The sequence below is a fragment of the Blennius ocellaris genome (assembly GCF_963422515.1).
Source record: "Blennius ocellaris genome assembly, chromosome: 17".
NCBI lineage: Eukaryota > Metazoa > Chordata > Actinopteri > Blenniiformes > Blenniidae > Blennius > Blennius ocellaris.
The window spans coordinates 2,177,519-2,200,836 of record NC_137666.1 but is presented as its reverse complement, the minus strand read 5'-3'; the positions used below and the strand labels follow the sequence as shown (position 1 = coordinate 2,200,836).

General features: G+C 44.6%; 1 protein-coding gene across 1 annotated transcript in view; it reads right to left on the bottom strand.

Moving 5' to 3' along the window:
- Positions 1–20,851, bottom strand: part of pxdn (peroxidasin) — a 66,711-nt gene extending 45,860 nt beyond the window's left edge. The window contains exons 1-3 of the mRNA XM_080512808.1: positions 20,603–20,851; positions 2,355–2,426; positions 1,708–1,779 (exon numbers count right to left, since the gene is read on the bottom strand). Coding sequence (XP_080368934.1) covers positions 1,708–1,779; positions 2,355–2,426; positions 20,603–20,793 — 335 coding nt within the window. The 5' untranslated portion in view covers positions 20,794–20,851. The remainder of the gene's footprint in view (positions 1–1,707; positions 1,780–2,354; positions 2,427–20,602) is intronic.
- Between the last annotated feature and the right edge of the window lie 2,467 nt (positions 20,852–23,318).

Below are 23,318 nucleotides of genomic sequence, written 5' to 3'. Positions count from 1 at the left end.
CGACCGCCCGGCCATTAGCTTGTTCGGGACATGAAAGATGTCGAGGAGTGTTTTTACTGAGGTCCAAAGGAAGTGAAGAGGTGAGTCGGGGGGGGGTGGGGGGGGGGGGGGGGGGGGGGGTACAGTGTTGTAAATGAGTGGGGAGGGAGGGAGTGGGGGGTGGGGGGGAGGTGGAGGAACACCTTCACCTAATCACAAAGGTTGCAGCGATGGCCCAGGCTTTAGATCAACTTTAAAGTGAGAGCGGCTCTGTAATTAAAATAGTTGCTTGATAGCTACAGGATTTAATTACAACATGTGGGGGGGGGGGGGGGGGGGGGGATGTGTATGTTTGTGTCAGAGCACACAGCAGAGAAGAAGAAGAAAAAAATAAAAGGAAAAACCCAAACGTCCACTTTACTCTCCCCTGTTCTCTCTCTCTCTCTCTCTCTCACCACGAGTGATATACAGTCAGTTTAATGGAGTTTTTTTTTTTTATTTTGTCAAATTATTCTGAAGATTTTCTATCACTTTTGCAAAGTTTCTGTTTTAAACTAGATTAAAAAAAAAAAAAAAAAAAAGGTATTTTCTCACTGGCCTGCTAGTAAGTTTGAATTAATAACATTCTTTCTTGCTTAACACCGACTTCAATTTCAGCACTGGTGAAACTTCCTCGTCTTTCAGGCCCCGTTTACGCCACGCAACTTTTTGATAGCGTTGCTAACGCACACGCGCATCATGGCGGCAGTAACCTGTTCTTCTGCACATGCTCAGTAGATGGACAATAACAACAATGGCGGCCTCCAGAGTGTCGCGACTCCCAGTCCTTGTCCGTCTGCTCACCATTGTTAATGTCTATAAGCTTATTTTTCTCCGTGTGTGTGGTTTCATCACCAAATAAAAAAACAACCAACAGCGCCAACTCCTGGCCTGGCAAGCTAACGCCATCGCCTTCAGCATATCCGCAGTTTATGTGTAAACGGACGTCGTTTTCAAAACACTGCCTTGTAAATGAGAAACTTTTCTGAAACAAAAATTTTTTTAAAAAGGTGTGTTTTCACTTGAAATGTTGGGGCCTAAGTCGTCATTGTGATTTTTTTTTTTATTATTAAACTGACATTACCTTCTAACTATCAGTTTGTTTTTGATCACCTCTTGTCAAAAACGACTATTTTCGACTATTTTAACGACTTAATTTACAGAAGCCATAAGGAAAAAGTGACGCATCGCAGTCAGCAAGGTAAACGGTCCGACGTCCCGGCGGGGGAAATGAAATCATCCCGTCTAGTGTGCAGACGCCGCGCAAAAAAACCCCCACAACTGCAGCCTGTGTGATGATGATGATAGAAGTCAGCAGACTAACAACACGCCTTGGAAGCGCCGCCGCTCTCAATCTGCCTCCAGGTCAGGACTTCCAGACACACGAGGAACAAAAGGATCAGACAAAGACGGGCCTATTTCGCAGACCCCGGGTTTCCGGTAAACGCTGATGCATTTTCACTGACTGAGCAGTCTGGCTGTCCTTCAACCTTTGTAGGCGCTAAACAATCAGTGAGGCAAGTCCCGGCACAGTCACTCAGCTGCTGACTGAACAAAACAAAACAAAAACAAACAAACTCATATAATTGTGGCTTTTTTTTGGGGGGGGGGGGGGGGGGGGACAGCTTTGAGAGAACAGAGATCCTGCCCCTATTGTCTGAAGAAACATTAAAGTAAAGCAGAACTCACAGATACTTGAGGTTTTCCAGGTCTTCGAACGCTCCCCTGGGGATCCTTCGTATATGATTGTTGTTGAGGAGGCTGCGGGGAGAGAGAAAAACAAAAAAAAAAGAAGCAGAAGAAAACAGGTGCTACTGTGTGTTTACGAGACGTCATTGTCAAAAGCTCGTGTGTTTCACACGGCTTCAGACCTGAAACCAGAGAGAGGATACAAGCAGACACGTGACAGGAAAAGCTGGAACTTCTCCAGCTTTTCAAGGACTGGAAACTAAATCTATGCGAAAAGCACGATGGGATTTAGGATTTTTTTTTTTATATATATACCGTTGCGATTCCGATTTCTCAGCACGCGTGAGAGAGCATCTCAATCACATCTGCAAATATTCCAGCGAGGCGAGGCGCTTGATTTATCACAGCACCTGAACAACTCGACACGTGGTCTTCTATAGACACTGAAGAATAATAGACCGATGTCCTGAAACATGCGAAGTTGATCGTTTGTACTTTAAGCATTAGCTTGACGATCTCACAAGCTGGACAGATGATGAATATCTCTAAATATGGAACGTGTGAAATGGATTTCTTGACGAGCTCCATGACAACAGGTTGGATTCACTTGCTGCGATTCAAGAAGAAGAACAAGAAGGAAAACTTACAGTGTGTTGAGGTTCTTTAATCGTCTGAAGGAACCCGTTTGTAAATCCTTGATTTTGTTAAACCTCAGGTCTCTGGAGAAGAAAAGAAGAGGATGTGGTCAGATGAGTCCATCAAAACACACTTTTGATGAAACTTAATTCCTAATTTTCCTAATTAACCGCATTGCCTTCAAAACATAGCCGCATCCAACACTTGTAATTTCACACCAGCCTCGTTCCTCTCGCTGCCCTGCTGCTGTGAGCGATCACATGCAGTGCAGCCGGCTTATTTTGTTTAGCTCAACCAGGATCCTGACTTCAAGTCAAGCTTATAAATTGTGACAATATAATCTCTGGCATGACGGAGGGTTTCACAAAACCTGTTTAGACAACTGCAAATAGTTCCACCTTGGGAATTGTTCGCAAAAGTTGTGTTTCCAGTAGCTCTGAGCATCCTTGCCTTGTAAACAAACCCCCCCCCCCCCCCCCCCCCCTCAAAATGGAACCAAACTTTTAAGTTGTCGTGAAAACATTGTCGTTGGGCCTTATGGGGGGACTCACAATAAAAGCACAATAAGAAACATTAGATACACACATATAAACATCCCTGAAGGTGCCTCAATAAAAGTTACACTATTGTAGAATTTAAAAGAGACGCATCAAACCCCTTAAGTCAAAAAAACCCATCAACATGACGAACATCGAGATATACGAGATAGATATATATATATATACTATGAATATATGCCATTTCAGGACGTGTTCTTACTGCACTCTATTGCCATTTCTTCTTCTTCTTAGTCTCTTCATAACCATTTTAAAAGCAGCATCAAGAGCTTGTAATTTAACACCAGCATCATCCTTTTGTAAGGTGCCATGGCTCCATCGCGAGAGTAAATTACTATATTAGTTCATCGCTAACCTTGTTTCCACGGTGACTCATAGGTCAGAGTGGCTGAATTCTTTGCAGGCGGCTGATCTGATTATCAAGTTACATACAGGAACACGAAACGGAGCCAACCGGTGTGCAGGATTTTAAAATTGTTTTTTTTTGTGCAACATGCCCACAAGCTCCATAATAAAATTTTACCCAGAATCCTGGTGAGCGTGAGCTCTCTTTTGGAAAACAGTTAACTGAAAGGCTTGTTTAACTTCATAACTGTAACGTCACACGTTGGCCATGTTAAATATGAACGGCGAATGTTTTCTGTGTGACTGGAAACGTGGGAAAGCCTCTCGGGTCGTCTTTGAAGCGTCGCAAAAAAAAAAAAAAAAAAAAAAAAGGCAAAACACATCTGCACAGCCTCAAGTCCTACAGCGGAGGCCATTGAGTCACAGCCCCCGGAAGGATAATTTGACACATTACTCATCCCGTGAGAATGCCTTTGTCGAGCGTTAATCAGGAGGGTCGATTTAAATAACATTTGCACCCAAAGATAACAAGCCCAAGGCGAGCCGTCGCGGCCGGCGGGTCGCGGCCTCCGTCTCTTCCCGAAGGCGTGATTTAAAGAGACCGTTTGGATAACAAAAAAACCGACGTGACGCTAATCGCTCGCAGAGAAATCGCCGAGCGTGCCGTCGCCGCGACGAGCTAAACACCCGGTAACTCCACCCCCCCCCCCCCGCCCCCCCCGTGCAGCATTAGCGGCCACGGGGACGACGGGTTACATGAAACCTCATCTCCACGGCGAGGTTATGTTTTGTTTTGGGTTTTTTTGTGGAACTGTGGCTCGAAGTCATCTGATCCTCAGCTAAGCCTTTGTGCTAAATGGATTTTTACAAGATGTTCGCAATACCAGTCATTCATATGTGGGGGATGGGGGACGGAGGGGGGGGTTCAGACTGTTCCCACCCTCTTGATGACTGAGGACGTTTCTGATGCTTATCATGACAGCCGGCAAAAAAACAGCACGAGAACAGCCTGGATAAAACTCATCTCTAACGCAAAGACGCGACGAGGGATTTATCGGCGAGAGCTGCGTCAAGCCGCCCTCCTCCAGAAAAGCTCGACTCCCCCGGTGGAAGCTCTGGCTCCACACCAGGATCCTTGGCAACCACTGACCTTACAGGGTAAATAACCCGGGACTGGGGTCACGCAGACAGAAACGCGCCGCCCATCCAACACTGTCGAGATAATGCGGCGCTCGGAGCCAAAACATTACCTCCTTTATGAAAAACGAATTCTTCCGTCTACACGAGGAACAACTTGTCAACCCATCCTAAGCAGGCATGTTCAATATCTCAGCCGTCTCTGCCTGGACTGGGTCTGTAATCCTATAAAAGCAAAAAAACAAATAAGAAAAAAAAAAAAAGTGCATGCATTCCTGAGCATTTGCTTTCCTGTATTTCTGCAAAAAAAAAAAAAAAAGAAGTAGGGCAAATAAAGAGAAAATCAGCCGATTGCATAGTCAGTGAGATGTTTATGGGTCATTCCCTCCATTAAAAAAAAAAAAAAGAAAACTCACATATGGATCTAATAAGACGAAGGCCAGCTTTCTCATTCGCTGGATTCCTTTCAAATAGTCTGAAAGCGAACGAAAACTCTGTAACTGAGCTTGAAGAGGAACATCCTGACGTGTTCACCTTCAGCAATCCTCGATTCCTTCATAATATGTGAATATCTTAAAACTCAATCCTAAAACTGCTCTCTCTTCCTGGTGAAAGAGGTTCATAGTGCATCAAAAAAAAAAAAAAAATGTTCAAGTATTTCTTTAACTTGTTTATGTGAGGGACGTTGCTCGTGGCTGTTTTGAGTCTGGGAGGCTTGAAACATTCCTAAAACGTCCTGTCACTGAATGAAGAATGTGCTCCCAATCCGAGTCCGCTCTGTCGTCAACGGGCGTTTTTCAGACCCGAGAATTTCGCCCTAACCCTAACCCTGTATGCAGGACACTGTGCAAGCTTTTCACTCCATTTGGGGACGACTTTTTTGTATTTTTTTTGATCCTCGATGTGGTTGGGATAGAGGGAGAGAAAGAAGAGGATTCTCAGGAAGACGTCCCATCTGGCTGCAGTGTCAAACTGAAAGCCACGGACACACAGAGGAGCAAACTGGAAATGTAAGCAATAAAATAAAACACCCCTAAGTGTGCAGAATTTAATCTCAAGCAAAAAGTCGACCGATTAAACACATTACACCTTTGCGTGGCTTCAGTTCAGTGAAAATAAGACATAAAATTCCCCCGTGAGCGTCGCCTCGGGTTCTGCTTATCTCACGTTACGTCATTTCCAGGAGCCCATTGGACAACAAAAAGCGGCTACACCTGCCTGTTGACAAGTGAGGAAATTCATGGAATATTTTCTGTTGGGGGGGCAGAGCTTACACAGAGACGGAGAACACCACACACACGTTTACATCTGTAGCACTAAAGGCCCTAGTGGACGAAGCTTTCTGTTCATCTGTGTCTTTTGCATGCAGAATTTGGTGGATATGCAGGGAGCTTACGGATGTGTATGTGCAAAAGTTAGTTCACACATACTACAGGCTACATGCTGAAGAATTTCATTGCTCACACACACACGTCGTATGCAGCAATAAGACAACAGAAGCAGCTGTCGTGACGCACGGACAATATATCAACAAGCCAGGAAATTAATATTTAAACAGCACAGCTGAGAGCCGCTCCGCTGGAGTCTGTGTTCAGATCCGGATGTCTGTCATTGAGCCGCTCTGATAACTTTAAGGTGTTTCCTCCGATTGTCCCAAAGGCTCTCCGCAGTCTGGGTTTTGGTTGTCCTTGATCGCACGTCTATTAAAAAAAAAAAATCTCTATTCGCTTGTGTCTCAGGTTGTGCAAAATCCAGCGCAAAGCAAAACCATAAATATGGCTAAAATAGGGCAAACAGTGCACAATTGTGGAGACGAGACGATCTCGAGAACTCATAAAAATGATGAACAGCCAGACAGAAGAAAACGACGGTTCCAACCCCTCTTACGTCATGCGCACGCTCCATCCAGACGCCCTCGGTTCCTGCATTCAGACTGATCATTTCTACGCCACCAGGCTGAGACCTGCACGCTAAATGGGCCTCAAGTCTGCCGGTTTGAGTTCAGAAGGCAGCAATCACACTTCGAAAACGGACCGCACAGACGGCGCAGCAGCACCTGGCTTTATTTTAATCTACCCGAATCGAACAAGTGCGAGCACATCCTCGGTGTGTTTCACTCCCCTACAAGCTACAGCAGACCTGCTGCTTCAGCAGCACAATTCCACGTGTTGCCGTGATCGGACGGTATTTTTACGGCTTATTTGGCACATTCAGACGACGTTGGGGAGAAAAAAAAAACACAACAGTTTCAGAATTCAGATATCCACTGAAGCACTGCTTCCCTCGGTTTATCGCAAGTTGCTGCAGCGACTTTCCCCCGAACATAATTTCTCCCAGGTGAAACTGGAAACTATTAACAAAAGCAACACACCCTGGCAACGATGAGATCTCGAGTAACTCCAGTTCAGGAAGCGCAGACAAAGTCATCAGTCATCAAGGTCAAAACAACACTAAAGATCATTGAATCAAGCTGAGAGTGGAAGCAAATATTAAGAGGGTTTTTGTTTGTTTTTTAATCAGATGGTGAACGGCACCAGCAAGAGCTTGTCTACAGAATAGGAATGAAAACTGCAGTCAAAGTCACACATAGAGGATCAATGCAAAGGTTTATCATATGAATATTCTTGAGCAGCATCACTCTATGATCGGAAGTCGTACTTTTTGAAAAGTTTTGCATCCACATGTAGTCGGAGCTTAAGTTTTTCAAAGGTATCTGCCTAATTATTCCAATCTATGCATGGGACGGCTTTCACCACCTCTGTGGGATTTTATCAAAAAAAAAAAAGAGGGAAAAGCCGGATTAATAGCAGGTCAACCACCAGGGGTTACTGTGAAATTACATTTAGAAAGTCCTCCGTTACAGAGAATGCCTTATCTGTTAAAGGTTGCAGAAATTGGAATACTATATCTCCAGTTCCTTTATCGGTTAAAAACAAAAAAAAACTTGTGATCATTAGGTCAATCATGCACTTTACTTATGTCACACTGAGTAAGCACTTTAATATTTGCACTTTTTGGTAGGTTTTCAGAAAGAATTATTTGATCATCTTTGCCTTACCATATTGTTTTTTATACGTTTGTAACCTTGTATTGTTTCACGTGGGACAACGGATGGAAAATAGCCTTGTGCTCGATACGGCATGATGACAGTGACCTCACGAAGAGATGGCTTGTTCATTAATATGCACCGTGTCGTCCAAATAAACAAATGCATGACCTGAGGACGCGTTACTGTGAGGAGGCGGGCAATCACACGTGAATGTGAGAGAGGGGGGGGGGGGGGGGGGGTCATCTGTGGAACGAGCTGCACACACCGAGGGAAGGAGCTCTCTGCAGGAAACAGGCGCAGAGCGCACTGTCCAGACATGCTGATGCAGGGGCCGTCCTGCCCGTCTGCCTGCAGCTCTGAGGGGTGAGGGCGAGGAGGAGGAGGAGGAGGAGGAGGAGGAGGAGGAAGGGGGCTACATGCTGGTTCAGGCAGCGCTCATTTGAAGTGCACACATGAGACTAATAGTTCCTATCTTGGGCTTTGGAATGTTCAGTATGCGCCCCTTATAGTGACGACTTCACAAAACATATTGACACACTTGTGATGAATTGGGTTTTGCGAGGAAGTGCAAATACAAGTAAATACTTGCAAATAGTCAGCCTGCTGTGTTTTTATGAATTCCTGTATGCCGTTGTGAACGGTGATATCTGCGGCGCATTAAAAATAATCACTCGCACGGGCACGTTGTTTGCGGTTGCAGTCCGATTGGATTGTGGCCACCTGACCCAAGCTTCACCTGTGTTTAGAAGCTTCCGACTTCCAAAGACCTTGACCTTGCCCTTGCTTGCATCTACTGCTGTTGTGGTTGGAGATGCTGTGTACACAATATAAAATAGGGTTGGAGAAGAACCAGCTGCAGTGTTCCAGGTCCTGTTCGCACTTGTATTTTAACGCCAACTAGAAAATGTCAACAAAACAAACGAGGAACAGTCTATTTAAAGACATGATCTACGATGTTACTTGGTGTGTGCTCAGGCTGCATGCAGCGCGATGCATTTTTCGATTATTGTGGTACAAACTGCACGGGAACTCACCGAGAGCCTGTGAAACGTATGGAGGAGTCAAAACGGTGGCAGGAACTCCTCCATTATGCACCTAAATAACAATATACTGGAAGAATGCGTTGCTGTCACAGCCGATGTTTGGTCAGCCTACAGCTATTTTGGCCTTAATAGACCTTCAGGCTTGAACTGAAACACTACGGAGTTTCCCTGCCAAGACTAACAGACTCACATCCTTTTGTTGGACGCACTCGGACTGTACTAACGCGGCAATCACACCGGGGTTCATTACAGCCAAATGTGACAAGTGTGAACACACCCTGACATACCACGGACTGCAGAGCAAGCTATAGGTGGTGAAACTAAAATGTCCCAGAAGATACGTACACGTCGGACTAAAGGCGGCGCTCACTGTCTCGTACATTTTATTGTCCAGGATACGGCAGAGTGCCTATTGTGTTTGTGGCTCCCTGCTGGACTTTGAAGCAGCTTCTTCCCCGTCGCCACAGGAACCATGACGCTCGACTCGTTCGGGGAAAACAGCTGACCGGCCGGCGTGTTCAGAATTAATCTTTTTGTTTTCACGGACGTCGAGGTGCATCGTGGAAGCCGACACGCCGCCGACGCCGACTATAAATGACTATGACTGGATGTGACGGAACATAATCTGGCTGACAAGCGTGTTATTTTGGCTCTGTGTGAGATGACTGTTGGAGCAGAACGTTGTCTGTGACTGTGTGTTCAAAGCATCAGCTGTCCGACGGCGGAGAGGGGAGGCCCGGTCGGGCCAGAACCACGTCTCTGAGAATATGGGAAGTCAATGACGTCACGTCCCCGTTATCTGACAAACGGTCTGACAATTACCGTAATCGTCAGCGGCTGAAAACTGGAGATGGGAGGATGAAAAAGCAGCTATGGGCCTCTGGGCACGGAGAACGTCTGAGCGAATGTTTCGCCTGCCGATCTCGATAATTAACTCGCGTTAAAAGTCTGTCACAGTCCATCCGTCATAAACACAACAGCATGTACGGTGATCTCACTTCCAACACTCTTTAAGGCAGAGAAAATGTTTTATAACTCAAATTTTCTGTCTTTTTTCTTTCCCTGCATGAAACAGAACAAATCCTTATTTTTGAGTTTTCAGAATTCGCATACAAGCACAGATTAATTAATCCACTTTGTAATTCAACATACTTTATAATCGGTCCGTCTTCAGTCATAAATGAATGGACACAAAAGACAATCTTCTGATAATGATGGACACCGATTTGTCACTCTCTTCAAAATTTACATCACCTTAATCAACCAATAGATGCTGATTTAACTATTAATTTTTTTGTGCGTCTGTCATTGGAAACCAAAAACAAAAAACCATTTCAAAGGCTTCGTGGTCACCATGAAAGACGTCAAATAATGTGTCGTTACAACTATAAAACTTTGCGGTTTAAACGGTCACAAAACCTTCGTAGATGTGGAGCAATGCAAAACTAAGACGTGACTCAGCAGATTTAAAAAGATTCCCACGGACCCTGAACAATGTGCAGTACTGCTGATATCAACGAAGGCCACAGAAAACACAATAAAACCACCGCAAAGGCAATTTTTACTACATGCATCAGAAATGCACAACAGACTTTCTTCTATAAATGTCCCATCAACAACTGACAGGGCTCTTTAAGGGAATACATCGGCTTGTTTATTGGCCAAAAAGTAAAACAAAGTCCTCCCTACCGACGGTTAAAACGTGGACGAGAATCATATCATATCATATCTCTGGAACTGGATGCATTCAAAGTATTAACATGATACGAGACAGTTTTTAACGGAAATGTATTGGCCAAAAATAAAAGTAAAAGTAAATTTGAATAATTGAGCAATACAGCACAAATCCAGCAAAAAAAAGAGAAAGATGGATTCTTTTGAAGTGCACTGAATGACGCTAACCAAGAATCAAGCAATTGTTGGAGTGGCGTTATTGTACAGGGGAAACGCTTTGACAGAAAAAGAGCATTGTACTCCGATGGGAAACTACAAACTATTGTTTTGTCAGATTGTGATCTCAGGGCTGGTTTTTGGCGAGTACCGCCGTCTCAACAAAGCTGTACGGCGATCGCATCTCAACGTACGACATCAGGCCAACAATAAATCGCACAGGGACTCGAGAGAGAGAGAACTGGAATCATCCAGTGCGGAATAAAGAAACGTGAACTTGGATGGGAACTAGAAAGTACCTGGAGACGAGCACAAGAAGCCAGAACTCTAAGCCAGATATCTATTCTATTCTACTCTCCGTGCTGTTTGAGAAACAACAGGAACAGGAGAAAAGCATGGGAAGGGAATGACTCAGTCCACAAAAGGGACCGAAACACAGGAAAGAACTGGGGGACGTTTAGCACGCAGAGTGTTTGTAAGCCACTCTGTGGTCGGCCGAACGAGTGTCGTCACAGAAAGAAATGTGCACAGATTGCTGAACATTTTATGGTGTTTGTACCGGGACTTATTAAATGAGCCCGTTTAACTCCAAATTAATCGCTTTGGATGGCGCTCGGCCAGGAAGGGGACTATAAAACAAGCGAGGCTAACAAGCCCCGCTGTGGGGCTCGCAAACTCTTCCAGGTTTTAGCCTAAACAAAAGCCCCGAGAACGAACCGCTTTCCTGCTTCGGGAATCAACAAAGTCACGAGAATGTGACAACAATGGCTCCTAATCCAATGAGAATAGATTGATTTCTTCTGCAAAACAAAGCCTGCAGTCATTCACCTCCACAGGATGGGGAGACTGACGACTTAAGTGTCGCCACGCCGGCTTGGATAAAGCCAACGGGCAAGAAGAAGTAATTCAGCATTGTATTTTCGAGGATTAACCTCATGACTTTACTATTAAGTGGCATTGCCTGCGGTTTTCACTCATTTAAAGTCCTAGTGAAATGAAAAGTCGACCTCCAAAACACTCTGGCTGTCGCTTCTAGGGACATTTTTATGCTAACTGGCCGAAGGGTAAAATGTTAAAACATGGCAATCTGCGAGAAAATAGCTGATAAACAGCGTTATTTCCTCTGCTGGGCGGAGCTTCTGACAATAATAGAGTGACATCACGAGTTGTGCACACGCCCAAGTTGTGTTTACATTATGGAGGATCAGAGTTTTGACCACGAAGAGGCTGAATTTAACCATATTTCATCATCATCGTCATTTCAAATCCAGTGATTGATGAAGAAGACACAGAAGGTGGTTCTGCCATCGGTGACCCCGTCTGGAACATGTTTGAGGAAGCAGAAGACGCTTCGTCCTCCATTCGTCCTCGTCTCCTCGCCTCAGCAGCCGCCAGTTTTCACCTTTGAGGTTTTGAGGCGTCCTGACTTTTGGAAGAACGACCGGCTTCCTGGATCATGTCGAAGCGCTTTTCCGACTGCGCGGAATCACCGAAGATGAGGCCAGGAATTACTTGATCGTCTACTAGCCGCCCGAGCTAGCGGCTCCTGCTAGCCGCTAGCCGCCCGTGCGTCTTTCCTCCTCTCTCGGTCTCTTCCAGGCTCAATCTTTCGTCAACACTTTTAAAACACCGACTATAACTTCAAAACACTGTAAAAACTTGGATATTTAAGAGGGAAACAAGCCAATATAAACACAACAGATGGAGATCTGCACAACTCTTGACGTCACGCCCACGAAGAAGAAGGACTTCGTCGGCTGGAGATTCAAAATTCAAATAACTTTGTTATGCGACAACAGTGGTGGGGCAGAGTCGGAGGAACCTCAGAAGTAGAACCCCAACTATCGTTTTTTGCAAAGTAGTGTTTTACATTTCACTAGGCCTTTAAGATTTAACCTTTTCCCGGGCATTGAAATGGGGACGACAATGTTGACAATCTGCCCGAAACCGACTGTAAGTCGTCGTGTGGAAACACCGAGGCTATCTGGGGAAGCGGCGACGAACACGAAGCATTTAGCTACACACTCAAGACTCAAATTCAATATTTACAGTTTTTATTAACAGTTCAATAACATTACTTTTTTTTTTCATTAATACTAAATGTGTTTATTGACAATTATATAAAATTAACCATTTTTAATCAATGTTAACTCATCTCAGAAAATACAGAGAGCGACATGCTTTTGTTCGGGTTAATAGTAAAAAAGCAGCTTTGTTCTTGTAGTGTGCTTTGGACACAGAGAACCGCTTTTAAACAAATGTGTCTCCCAAATTCAGCTCCCCTCAAGGTGAGAAACAGCATTGGGGAATTTCGAACGATTACTCAGGATGTACGATCTGTTGAGCGCCAGACGGGAGGACAAAACCAATAAACAAAACCAACTAATTCCCGGTTTCAGTTGTGAAAAGTGTCTTTGGTGTCAATAAATGTGAATAAACCCAGTTCAGTTTGTGTGACAGTTTGGTTCATACGATATTGCTTTCTTGCTCTTCCGCTCCACCATAGTTACGTACGCGATGTCGATTCTCTCCACAGGTATGCCATATTTCCCCACCTCTTCCCTTTTATTGAAGGCAGTGAAGGGCAAAGATTCAAGCTTATTTTCACATAATAAAGTGTTGATTTGTATGTGAAGTAGACAGTTTTTCTCGGGTCCATCTAATGACTTGCTGGTATTGCATACCTGGTAACTGAACTCCCCACACTTCCCGTGCAAATGGCTACACTTGCATCAGGGAAGCGTCCAGCAAATGTTGTTTTTTCTGGTACAATCTCGCCTCGGCCGGGACGACGCGTACAACGGGCGCCGATCCAACCCAAACTCCGCTCGCCTTCTCACCCCTCGAGCAGTCAGGGGAGTCGTTCGGCTTTGTGACATTACACCCAAGTTTGACTTGCCAGGGACTCTCAAGCGTGCGTGAGTCACTCTTTAGTTAAACAGGAACGCCGCCGGCTCCTTGCTTGGTCGCAAGTAATAGAGAGACAGGATGTCCAAACATGGCTGCAGCAACTGTGCAAGATATATCCTGTGTGAAGAAAAAAAAAAAAAAAAAAAAAGGAGTCGGTGACAAGGATTTGTTGCTTGTCAAGGGGGTGCCGGTGCAGAGCCGGAGGATGTCCAAAGCTCACACTGCATGACGGATTACAGGGAAGGAAAAAAATACAGCAGAGTTCCATTACAAATAAAAAAAATGTTAAAAACAAGTGACTCATAGCAATTCAACGTCAGCGTCTGTTCATAAATGTCCATGTGTTTATCGTGTATTGTTCTCTGTAGCGCGTTTGTGGCTTTGTTACAAAAACAACTAACAGCACCTGTACGTCTTTTTCAAAACGTCGCCGTGTGAATGCGAAACTTTTCTGAAATGAAAACACGAAAAAAAAACGCCTTCTCACTTGAAATGTTGCCTTAATCTCATTAAAACAGGCCTTATTGATGAAAGCAATAAGCACTAACTCAAGAACACTCTTCTAAAAGAACTAATTATTTTATAATTAAAAGCGTAAAATCCGTACAGTTTGGAGAAAGACGCTGCATCTAAAGCAAGTTTATTCACTTGGTGACAAACCACAAGGCTGCTATACACTGAACGACTGTCACGACAGTGTTCCCTTCAGAAACGTGTCAAACTGTGGCGGTTGTTTACGGCTTGTAAACAATATTGTGCTTTCGGTAATTTAACTGGAAACACGCTGGTTGTAAACAGCATGCATGCATGTTGGCGACATAATAAAAAAAGCCACATCAAATGAAGGAGTCCAACACTTCACAAATGGCCTAAAAACAATGTTTCTACACAAAGTCACAGTCTGGATTACATCATGCTGCTGAGTCATGGAATGGATTATCCTCCATCAGCTATGGGGGGGAAAAATTTTTTTTATCCAAACCTGGATAGAAACTGTTTTAATGCAATTTGTAACATTTCATTTGAAACACATGACTTTGTTTTCAAAAAGAGGACGAGTTAAGACTTGGCATTTTCGGCTTTTCATTACTGGATTATTATTGTGCTCGCTCAGTAATCCCAACTATCCCCACGAGGTGCCTTTAAAGACACGCTTTTTCATTCACGCCGAGGTTTGACTTCGATTATCTCTGCTTTGTTTTGCCACCAGCACTTCGCTGGATGACGACAACGGTAAAACACTTACAACCATAGCGGTTAAAGTTTACAATCGCAATTGTATTGAGGCGCTTTGGCTTTATGGCTGGGAGGCCGAGCAGATTATCACTTTCCCAGCTCGTCTCAAATTATTGACAGAGCACTTGTGTGGCGAAGGACGAGCAAGCTCACAATTTACAACCGACACTTCTCACTCCTGGGTTTTGCAGCACATTAATCAGATTGCGAGCTGCATGCGGATGAACAAACGTTTGTGAAGGAACAATTCAGAAGGTATATTTTCTGTTTACACAGCACCGTTCTAAAAACGATGTCCATTTGAAAACATTGTAGTTCTCATGTTGGGCCACCAGTGGGTGCTATTTATTTTTTGTAATGATACCACGCACACATATATGTAAAACTATACACTATAAATGCCAAGTATGGCGAGTACATAGTCATTCGTATCGACTAAAAACTACAAGGTTCCAGGAGAACGTCGACTGGCAGCCGAGACGCTCCGCACGCCGCCGTCGTTGCTTATTGACGATCTGCTCGCACGTATGCAGGAGAACTATTTAGCGTTTCAGAAATGTTGTACATGGAGACGGAGCGTTTTCAAAAAGTTGCGCCTCAAGATCTTGAACAAAAGTTTTGGGTTTTCACTTGTGTTAAAAACATAAAATAGAATTATCTCAAGCACTGTCACATCTTCAACGAAAGACTGTTTATGGCGAGGGATGACGGGAGTTCGTTTTCCCAACAATCTAAAAACAGACACGACCAGGCTCCAGTTACGATCGTCCTCATAATAATTTGCCCTTGTTTTTTTACCCCAGGCATTCGTATCGTCTTCTTCTCGCGCCAGTTCGACTGACTTCATACTGCCGTCACTTGCTCTTGCCTTACTCAGCAAGCATTACGCCCAACTCAAGCTGAAAGCTCTACAATCAAACCTGATTACATAGTTTAACTGCAAAATTAGACATAAACCGGCTCATTTTCCCCTCGACTTAACGGGAAGATCCCACGAAGGTCACCACATTGAACAGGAAATCACCGTCACCACGTTTCAAGGTTCCAACCGCTCGACTATTAACTCTCGTCTTTCTGCACAAGAACCCTTGATGAAGAGCCCATTCACTCTCAATTTTGGTCTCCGACTTGGTCGTTTATCAACTCTTTTGTGCTCCAACGGTCTTTTCTACCGTCTCACGTTCTGACTACACAATTAAATTGCAAAGCCACAGTCATGTAAGGTGGTGACCGTCCCTTGTTTTGCCAAAAGGGCAGAGATGTAGACAAATGTAAATCGTGCAACTCCACACACCCCTCAGTTAATCTCCCAATATAACGACTGGAGTTCAGGTCGAGTTTAAATTGCAGAGTGTGCATCCGTGCAAGATCAATTATCTGGAACTGATTGAGAGGAGTTGCGCAACAAATGCAGCAGCTGTTGGGACGCTGGATGAGCACAGGACGGGGCGAGTGCAGTTCCTTTCAACAACTATCTTGGGCCCAATCTCCCCCGTGCAAATGAGCAAAGCTTTGGAGGGGGATTTCTGGCTTTGCATTCCATAATGCTGCAGAGACCCGAGTGCCTCACAAAACCTGACTGCAGCAAATTCCACTGGGACTGCACTTATTTTCTCTGACTCACCGTCACTCAGTCAGACAAGGACGCTGTGTGGGGGCGGTGGGGGGGGGGGGGGGGGGAGGTGGGGTAGGGGGGGTAACTGATGTTTAGACAGAGATGATGAAAAGCCTACTGCTGCCTGACACAGTGACACAAATCCCCAGTGAGACGACGCACTGCTAACCCACAACCACCAGTCACACCCCCCCCCCCCCTCCCCCCCCCCCCACATCCATTACTCCAGAAATGACACATTTCAATAGTGTTGTTTTTTTGCCTTTTGAGACATTTCACAATAATGTACCAATGCACAAAATCCCAATTCTTCAAAATGTAAGTGACACGTGGATTTATCGAAGAAGTACAATATTTTACAATTCCATCATATACCCTTCATTTGACATCTCAGCTAAAAAGTGATCTAACTTGACTTGACCAAGGCTGGGTCGCAACCCTGCCAAATAGTGGTCCCGTCTTTGAAGTTGATGTTGAATAAGACTTGAATAAAAAGACAAATTACAACGCATAAGATAGTGGCTACGTTCCATACAGTGCCTATAGCGATACTTGTACCACCTGCAGTTATTATATAATATATTGCATTGCCAGATTTATTTGAAAGATATCGTTCTCTACACACGCGTGTGGTTTCATTACAAAAAACAACCAACAGCGCCAACCCCTGGCCTGGCATGCCAACTACATCATTTTCTGTTTTATTGTAAAAGGACATCATGCCATGTAACCCAATCTAACCTAAGATACACATCTCCAATCCACCTTTTTTTTTTAATGACGATTACTTTGAAAATTGCTTCCTACGGTAACTTGATTTGAACAAATCCTCCCAAGAAGAATAGCAACGAAATCTGCCGACAGATCTTCAAAAACTGGTGACTTTTACTTGAAATTGACAAAGCATGGATGTATAGTACAACACCCTACTGAGTTGGAGCGAGGCTGCGTGCTAAATATAGAAACACCTGGACTTGGAACCACAATAACGCTGACGCTACAGATTTGCAAACTGTTCATTTCAACCCCGACGTGACGGATTTTGAGCATCACGTGTCACTTTTTAATGCCGTTATATAGTTTAGAAACTCTTTGCATATGCTGGACTGGTAAAACAAATGTATACAAATATCTTAGATGTAATCATATGGGTGCATTTAGCTCAAGTTATGCTCCTCAACATGTGTTATTAATGTGCGTCGGTGAGCTGCTCTGCATTGTAATCAATACTTGCCAACCTGAGAATCACCGCACATCCAGGATATCTGTGGAGCTCCGCAGTGCCAGTGTTTTCCACGTGAATATTTTTATAGGTTGGAAACATTAAGCTTAATAAAGTCAGACAGACAAAAGCACATTAGTCATGTCTCTCATATTCAGACTTCCCGTCACTGCCAAATCCCTGCAAAAGTTGCAAGATCTTGACTTGGGGCATTCTGGAACGGTGAAGGCGACACCAAGAAAACAGCCGGCGTTAAACGTGTTGTTAGAAAATGTGGGCTAATGGAAAAGCAACTACTTCTAAAAACTTCCGCAAATCCGTGAGAAGATGTTTGGTTACCGAAGAGAAAGGTAATTTACTATCCAGCCTGAAACCGACAGTCCGTGGAGAAAACAGCTGAAAAAGAAATGTAGGCGAGAAAGAAAAAGAAAAAGGAAAAAAAAAATCCCTCCATGTTTCTTGGCACAAAGCCCAATGTGCAGTAGTACTTTTGGAAAAAAAACAAAAAAAACCACTTGAGGCTTTTCACTGAAGTGGCCCACATGAAACAAAGAAAGATGTTCCGAGTTTAAATAACTTTACGGTGCAGACAATGATTAAATAAAAGCAAGTCTATTTCCAATGTGTAAGGTCAAATCAAATAAGATTAAATAAAAGAAAATCCCAACTGTGTCCTGAGTGACACTGACTGAAGGAAACAGGATCAAATCAAAGACAATGGCACGGAATTAAATCAACAGCGAAAGGAAATTAGAATCGTGACTGATCCAGACATTTCACGTTCAAGTATTAAGAGTCCAAATGCATCTACGTCAAAAAAAGGTTAAAGTCAGGGCAACTTAACCGTCTCGTCGTTCGTGAGCGTGCTCAAAACAAAGAACTCAAAGCCGTCGTGGAAGTCCCAAAGTGAGCTCTGCGTCTGAAGAAGCCATGCGGCGGATTAGTTCAGCGTAGCGCCGTGTGGATGGCGCGCTGGGAATAAACGGCTCCAGCTGTCTCTGCGCTGATCACCTTACACTTGGGAGTTTACGAACTTTGATTGGAGCTGCAGTGACGAGTTAAAGAAAAAAAGTGTGTGTACCCAACAGAAAAGTCATTTGATTATGACCCTATTTAGGTAGCGTGTTGTGTTGTGGCTATATAGTTATAACACTACTTCACACAGATGTTCACTCGTACTTTTTCCCCCCAGACTCATTCGTGTCCAGACTCAGCCAAGTGTGCGACCGCGCTCCACTACCTGTGCACTCAAGTCTCGTATAGGAGGATCGTCTCACACCCTTATAATATTATTTTGAATTCCTGGGATGGCACGCTGCCAGGTGGTGAGAGGAATGCGGTCCCCATACCGATGCGGCACATAGCTCCAGGTCAAGTGTCTATACCGCAAACATATCTCCGCCAGCTGTTACTTAATCCTGAAAAGCTGTGGGGGGGGGGGGGGGGGGGGGGGGGGGGGGGCTCCAGACCCACGGATCCCACTTACGGCATTATCGCTTGAAAGCTACACAAGCGCTTGTGAAGAATCTCGTATTAAAAAAGCCAGACCTGTACACTTTGCAGACGTGCTACGTGACTAATGAGTGAGGTTTAGTCTGGTGCACAGAGGTTTTTGGTTTTCTCAGGGAAAAGCTGGGTAGGTGAGACATTCACGTCCTGACATGACATCCAAGTTGGGGGGGGTTGGTGGAAAGCGACAAGTGGCTGCAGCTTCAAAGCTCGCCGGCATTAAAAGCTTGTGGAAAAACCACAACCTGCTCTCCAGCAGATTAAGACGCATCCTACAGAAGACCTAAACAATCCTTTCATTGGCGTGGTGGTGAAGTACGGACTTTCATCTTTCCTTTTTGGGAGGGGCTGACTGTACAGCTGACCACAGACGACGAGAGACTAATTCCGAGTGTGGTATCAGAGCCCCCCACCCCCACACCCCCCTCCCCTTCCCGCTTACTGCTCCCAGGCTGAATGGAGCTATTTATAGAGTGGCCATGTATTGTGGACTGAAATGCACAACAAGAGCTCCCCGGCCAATCAAGCACAAAGGGTGCCGCATATTTGGAGGACCGGACAGATTGTGCTGAACTTGGCCCCGAGAGAGAGAGAGAGAGAGCAGAGAGAGAGAGAGTCTTGTGGCCGGGCGGCATCAAAAAGGAGCACTGTTCAACTGGGCGACTGTGGGAAGAGTTCTCGTGACAGAACAGGACGCTCTCTGAGGTGTCGGGCAAATAGAAGAGAATTTCATTCCGTTCGTGACATAAAGGGGAGGAAAAACACAATGTCCAACCACAAGTCCGATCACGAGGCTATACGTTATGACTCTGTGACGAAGAGGCATAGAGAGTCCCACAGTCTTCCTCAGAATGACAAATCCTCCCTCAAAACCAAGTGGATGCTCTTTCAACGCAAGGCACCCGATGAAATATGACCGAGGAAGACGTCAAGGCAAGTCTTCTGTCCCGTGCAGGTCGCGCGACGCCGTTCACGATCCGATTAGAGTCCATGTAAACGGGCCGTCGGGTTGCCTCGGGCTGTCAAGAGCCTTGTGTGCATGAACGTTACGTAACGTCCCCACGTCACGCCCGCCGTCTGTTTGAAAAGAAGTGGCACTGCAGACAATGCTAGTCAAGTAGTTTGACCAAATCCGCGAGAAGTTAAAGTTCAAGAACATCACCCTTAAGAATGGGGGGGGGGGGGGGGGGTCATGGGCCAAAATCGTGAACCATGCACATCAATCTGACAACTTTGTCTGGAGTTGACGCAATAGAGACAATTCCTTCAGAATTCCTTTCCCAGGGAAGTTGCAACTTCTCATTCATGTGCACGAAGGGACCCTGACCACTGGACTCCCACTGGCTCTCTGGAACCACTTGTGGTTGAACTGAGCAGCTGTCTGACCCTTCAAAACCCCTTGTTCCTTAACCCCTATGTGCCCAAGGTGGACTCTCTGGCAGGTGTCAGGACTTCCTTGCAGACTTCTGAAGGGGTATCCTCTGCTGACCATCCCAGTACAGGAGGACCCCCACCCCACCACCCCCCCCATCCACCCTCTTTGTTCAAGGCAAATCACTCACTGGCAACTCAGAGGGAAGGGAAAAAAGTTCTCCCCTCAAACTCTTGAGTAACTTCAACCAAGAGGTTCGAAATGTGCTGAAAACGTTCGTCTTTCGAGCAGTCGGCTCCCGTTAGTTGGCGGGGGGAGAGAAGGGAGGAGGGAGGAGAGGAGAGGAGAGGAGAGGGGGGGGGGGGTCTACTCACAGAATGGTGGTCTGCGGAGAGACCGCCGGCACGGTCTCCAGGTTCAGATGCATACACCTCACGGTGGTTCGGAAGCACAAACAGCGGCTCGGGCAGCAGAGCGCCGGCCGCGGGCCGCCGGCGAGCAGCAGCAGCAGCGACGCCGCGGCGACGAGGCACGGAGGGAAGAGGCGGCCAGTCCGCATCGCCATTGCTGAGGGAGCCGAGCCGAGCCGAGCCGAGCCGAGCAAGAGCACAGACCGCCAGCTGCCCCGCTCACACACTGCGAGGGAGAGACGGAGAGAGCCGGGGGAGAGAGGGAGGGAGGGAGAGAGAGAGAGAGAGGGAGGGAGGGGTGGGGGGACCCGGAGAGAGGGGAGGGTTTCACCTCCAAACTCCAGCCCAGACCTCCGGGCAGAAACTTCAGCTCAAACTATCTTCCTCCATGACATGTCGCATGTCTTCCTTCCCCTCCAAAAAATAAAATAAAATAAACAAACAAAAAAAATAAACAAACACGCCAACTTCACTCAGGTGGACTTCGGCCGAAAACTTTATTGAGAAAAAAAAAAGCAAACAAATAAAAAAATAAAAAAAACAAGAAAGAAAAATGAGAGCGGGAGATTTCAGTTGACCACAGCGCCCCTAGCGTTCACAAAGTGTAATGCCACATTCAGGTAAAGAGCTTTATTTTACAGCAAGCAAAGAGCGAATGTATAGTTTGTTTAAATCTTAAAATGTACCATGATCTTCCAGGGAACATAGCTTTTTAATCTACACACACAATTCTATATTTAGTTTTTGAAAATTTCTTGTTTATGAATATATATTTACATAGACATACGTGCATAGATAGATAGATAGATAGATAGAAAAAACATATATATAATTAAATATTTTTTGAATATTGTCAAAAATAATAGGAATACTGAAGTTTTGCAGTGATGTGTTAAATATCAGTATTATAAACCAAACCCCGATTTCTTCATAAATTGCTCCAACAATTTCAGACCTCCAACAAAAACATTTTATAATGACAATTGTTTTTTGTTTTTTTGTTATTTATTCTCAAAAACATTTTGTAGTAATACATATCTTGGATAAGTCAAAGGCCAGCAACAAATCAAATCAACCGTTTATTAAATCTCTCCCCTTTTTTGGCAAAAGATGCACATAAAGAGAAGCAAAATGCAATGCAATCATCAGGCAATTTTTAAATAACTTTAATGTTTCTACAATTACTAAGCATTCAGTCACTTTTACTCACATTATGCCATTACTGAAGAGAGACAGAAGTGTGTCACTACTTTAAATCTTTTAGATCCACTAAGAGTGACGTAAGAGAATTAACGTCCATCTAAGTGAACAAACAAAAGATTTTATTTTCTCAATAATTCACAGACCTTTATCACAGAACGTCTATTGTGTGTCTGACTTTGTAGTTAAAAAAAAAAAGGGGGGGGGGGGGGGGGGGATTATTGTAAAGATAAACTAACACAGGTATGCGTTAATAGTTTAGATTTGCTGGCACCTGCTGGAAAATGTAAAAAACTGCACATCAGCATGAAAACCCCCCCACAAAATTCCACTTCAAATTCAATTCAAATCTCAGTGCTTTAAAAATACACGTCTTCTTCGTTAGAATCTTTATTTGGGCTGTAAAAAGAATTGTAGTAAAAGTGAGACGAGGCCTCACTGTTTTATTGTACATCACTTCCAGCATTTATCTGTGACTCGTTGTTTTATGGATTCATGATGTGGAGTTAAATAATGTCTGAAATGTCTAAATCCAAGCTCCGCGATCATTAAAAGCCCAAATTCTGTCATTGTGGGTGGAACGAAGTCACCTGCATCCGTTTAAGAGGAAAACTCAAAATGACGTCGAGTAATCCAAAAAGATTAAGGGTTTTCTTTTAAACCGAACCACCTCATTTATTTTTCATTTATTTTAAGCTCCAGTAGGATAGTCCCAATTTTACTGAGCGAATGAAACATTCTTTTTGATCATCTTGAGTTATTTCATTTCGTTTCTATTAAATCCACCAACTTTGAAGTATATTCCGACTTGTGTTGTAACTAATATTTATGAGCTGTATTACATTTAACCTTGTTTTTCATGGATTTATTCTCATCTGAAAGATGAGTATCTCTGAGTTTTCACTTCATCACAGATTACCATCCATGTTTGTCTCTTTGCGGGGCCGGTGTCAAATTACAACCACTTGATGCTGCATATTGGCCAATCGGGAAAAGGGGCGGCGTCTTTCCAGAGGTTAAAACAACATTGTTGGTAGAAGAAAATAAATGGAATGGGCTACAAGAAGGTTGGAGAGATTTGCTTTTGTTGGTCAGTTGGTGTCGTTCATCGCAGCCGACAGCAGAAAACCCTTCAAAACAAAATACCAATGAGCCCTACTGGTGGACCCGACGAGGAATTTGAACAGAACCCTGAAAGCAAAAATAATCATTGAGCTCCTCGCACTACATTTTAACACATCGCAGACTTATTCGGATGATGAACAACCTACAGTGCATCCAGGAGGAACGTGATGGATGATCCTGTTCTCGAGACGCTTCCAGATGAAGTGAGACAATAAAAGACTATTTGTCTTCTGAGCTGAAACCGTACGTCTTTCCAATCTCGAATTTGGCTGACGGACAAACGGAAACGCCCTTCGTGGGTTAAAGAGGGCGTGAGTGTAGTGGCCAGTTTGCTCGGACGGCATACCGATGGACC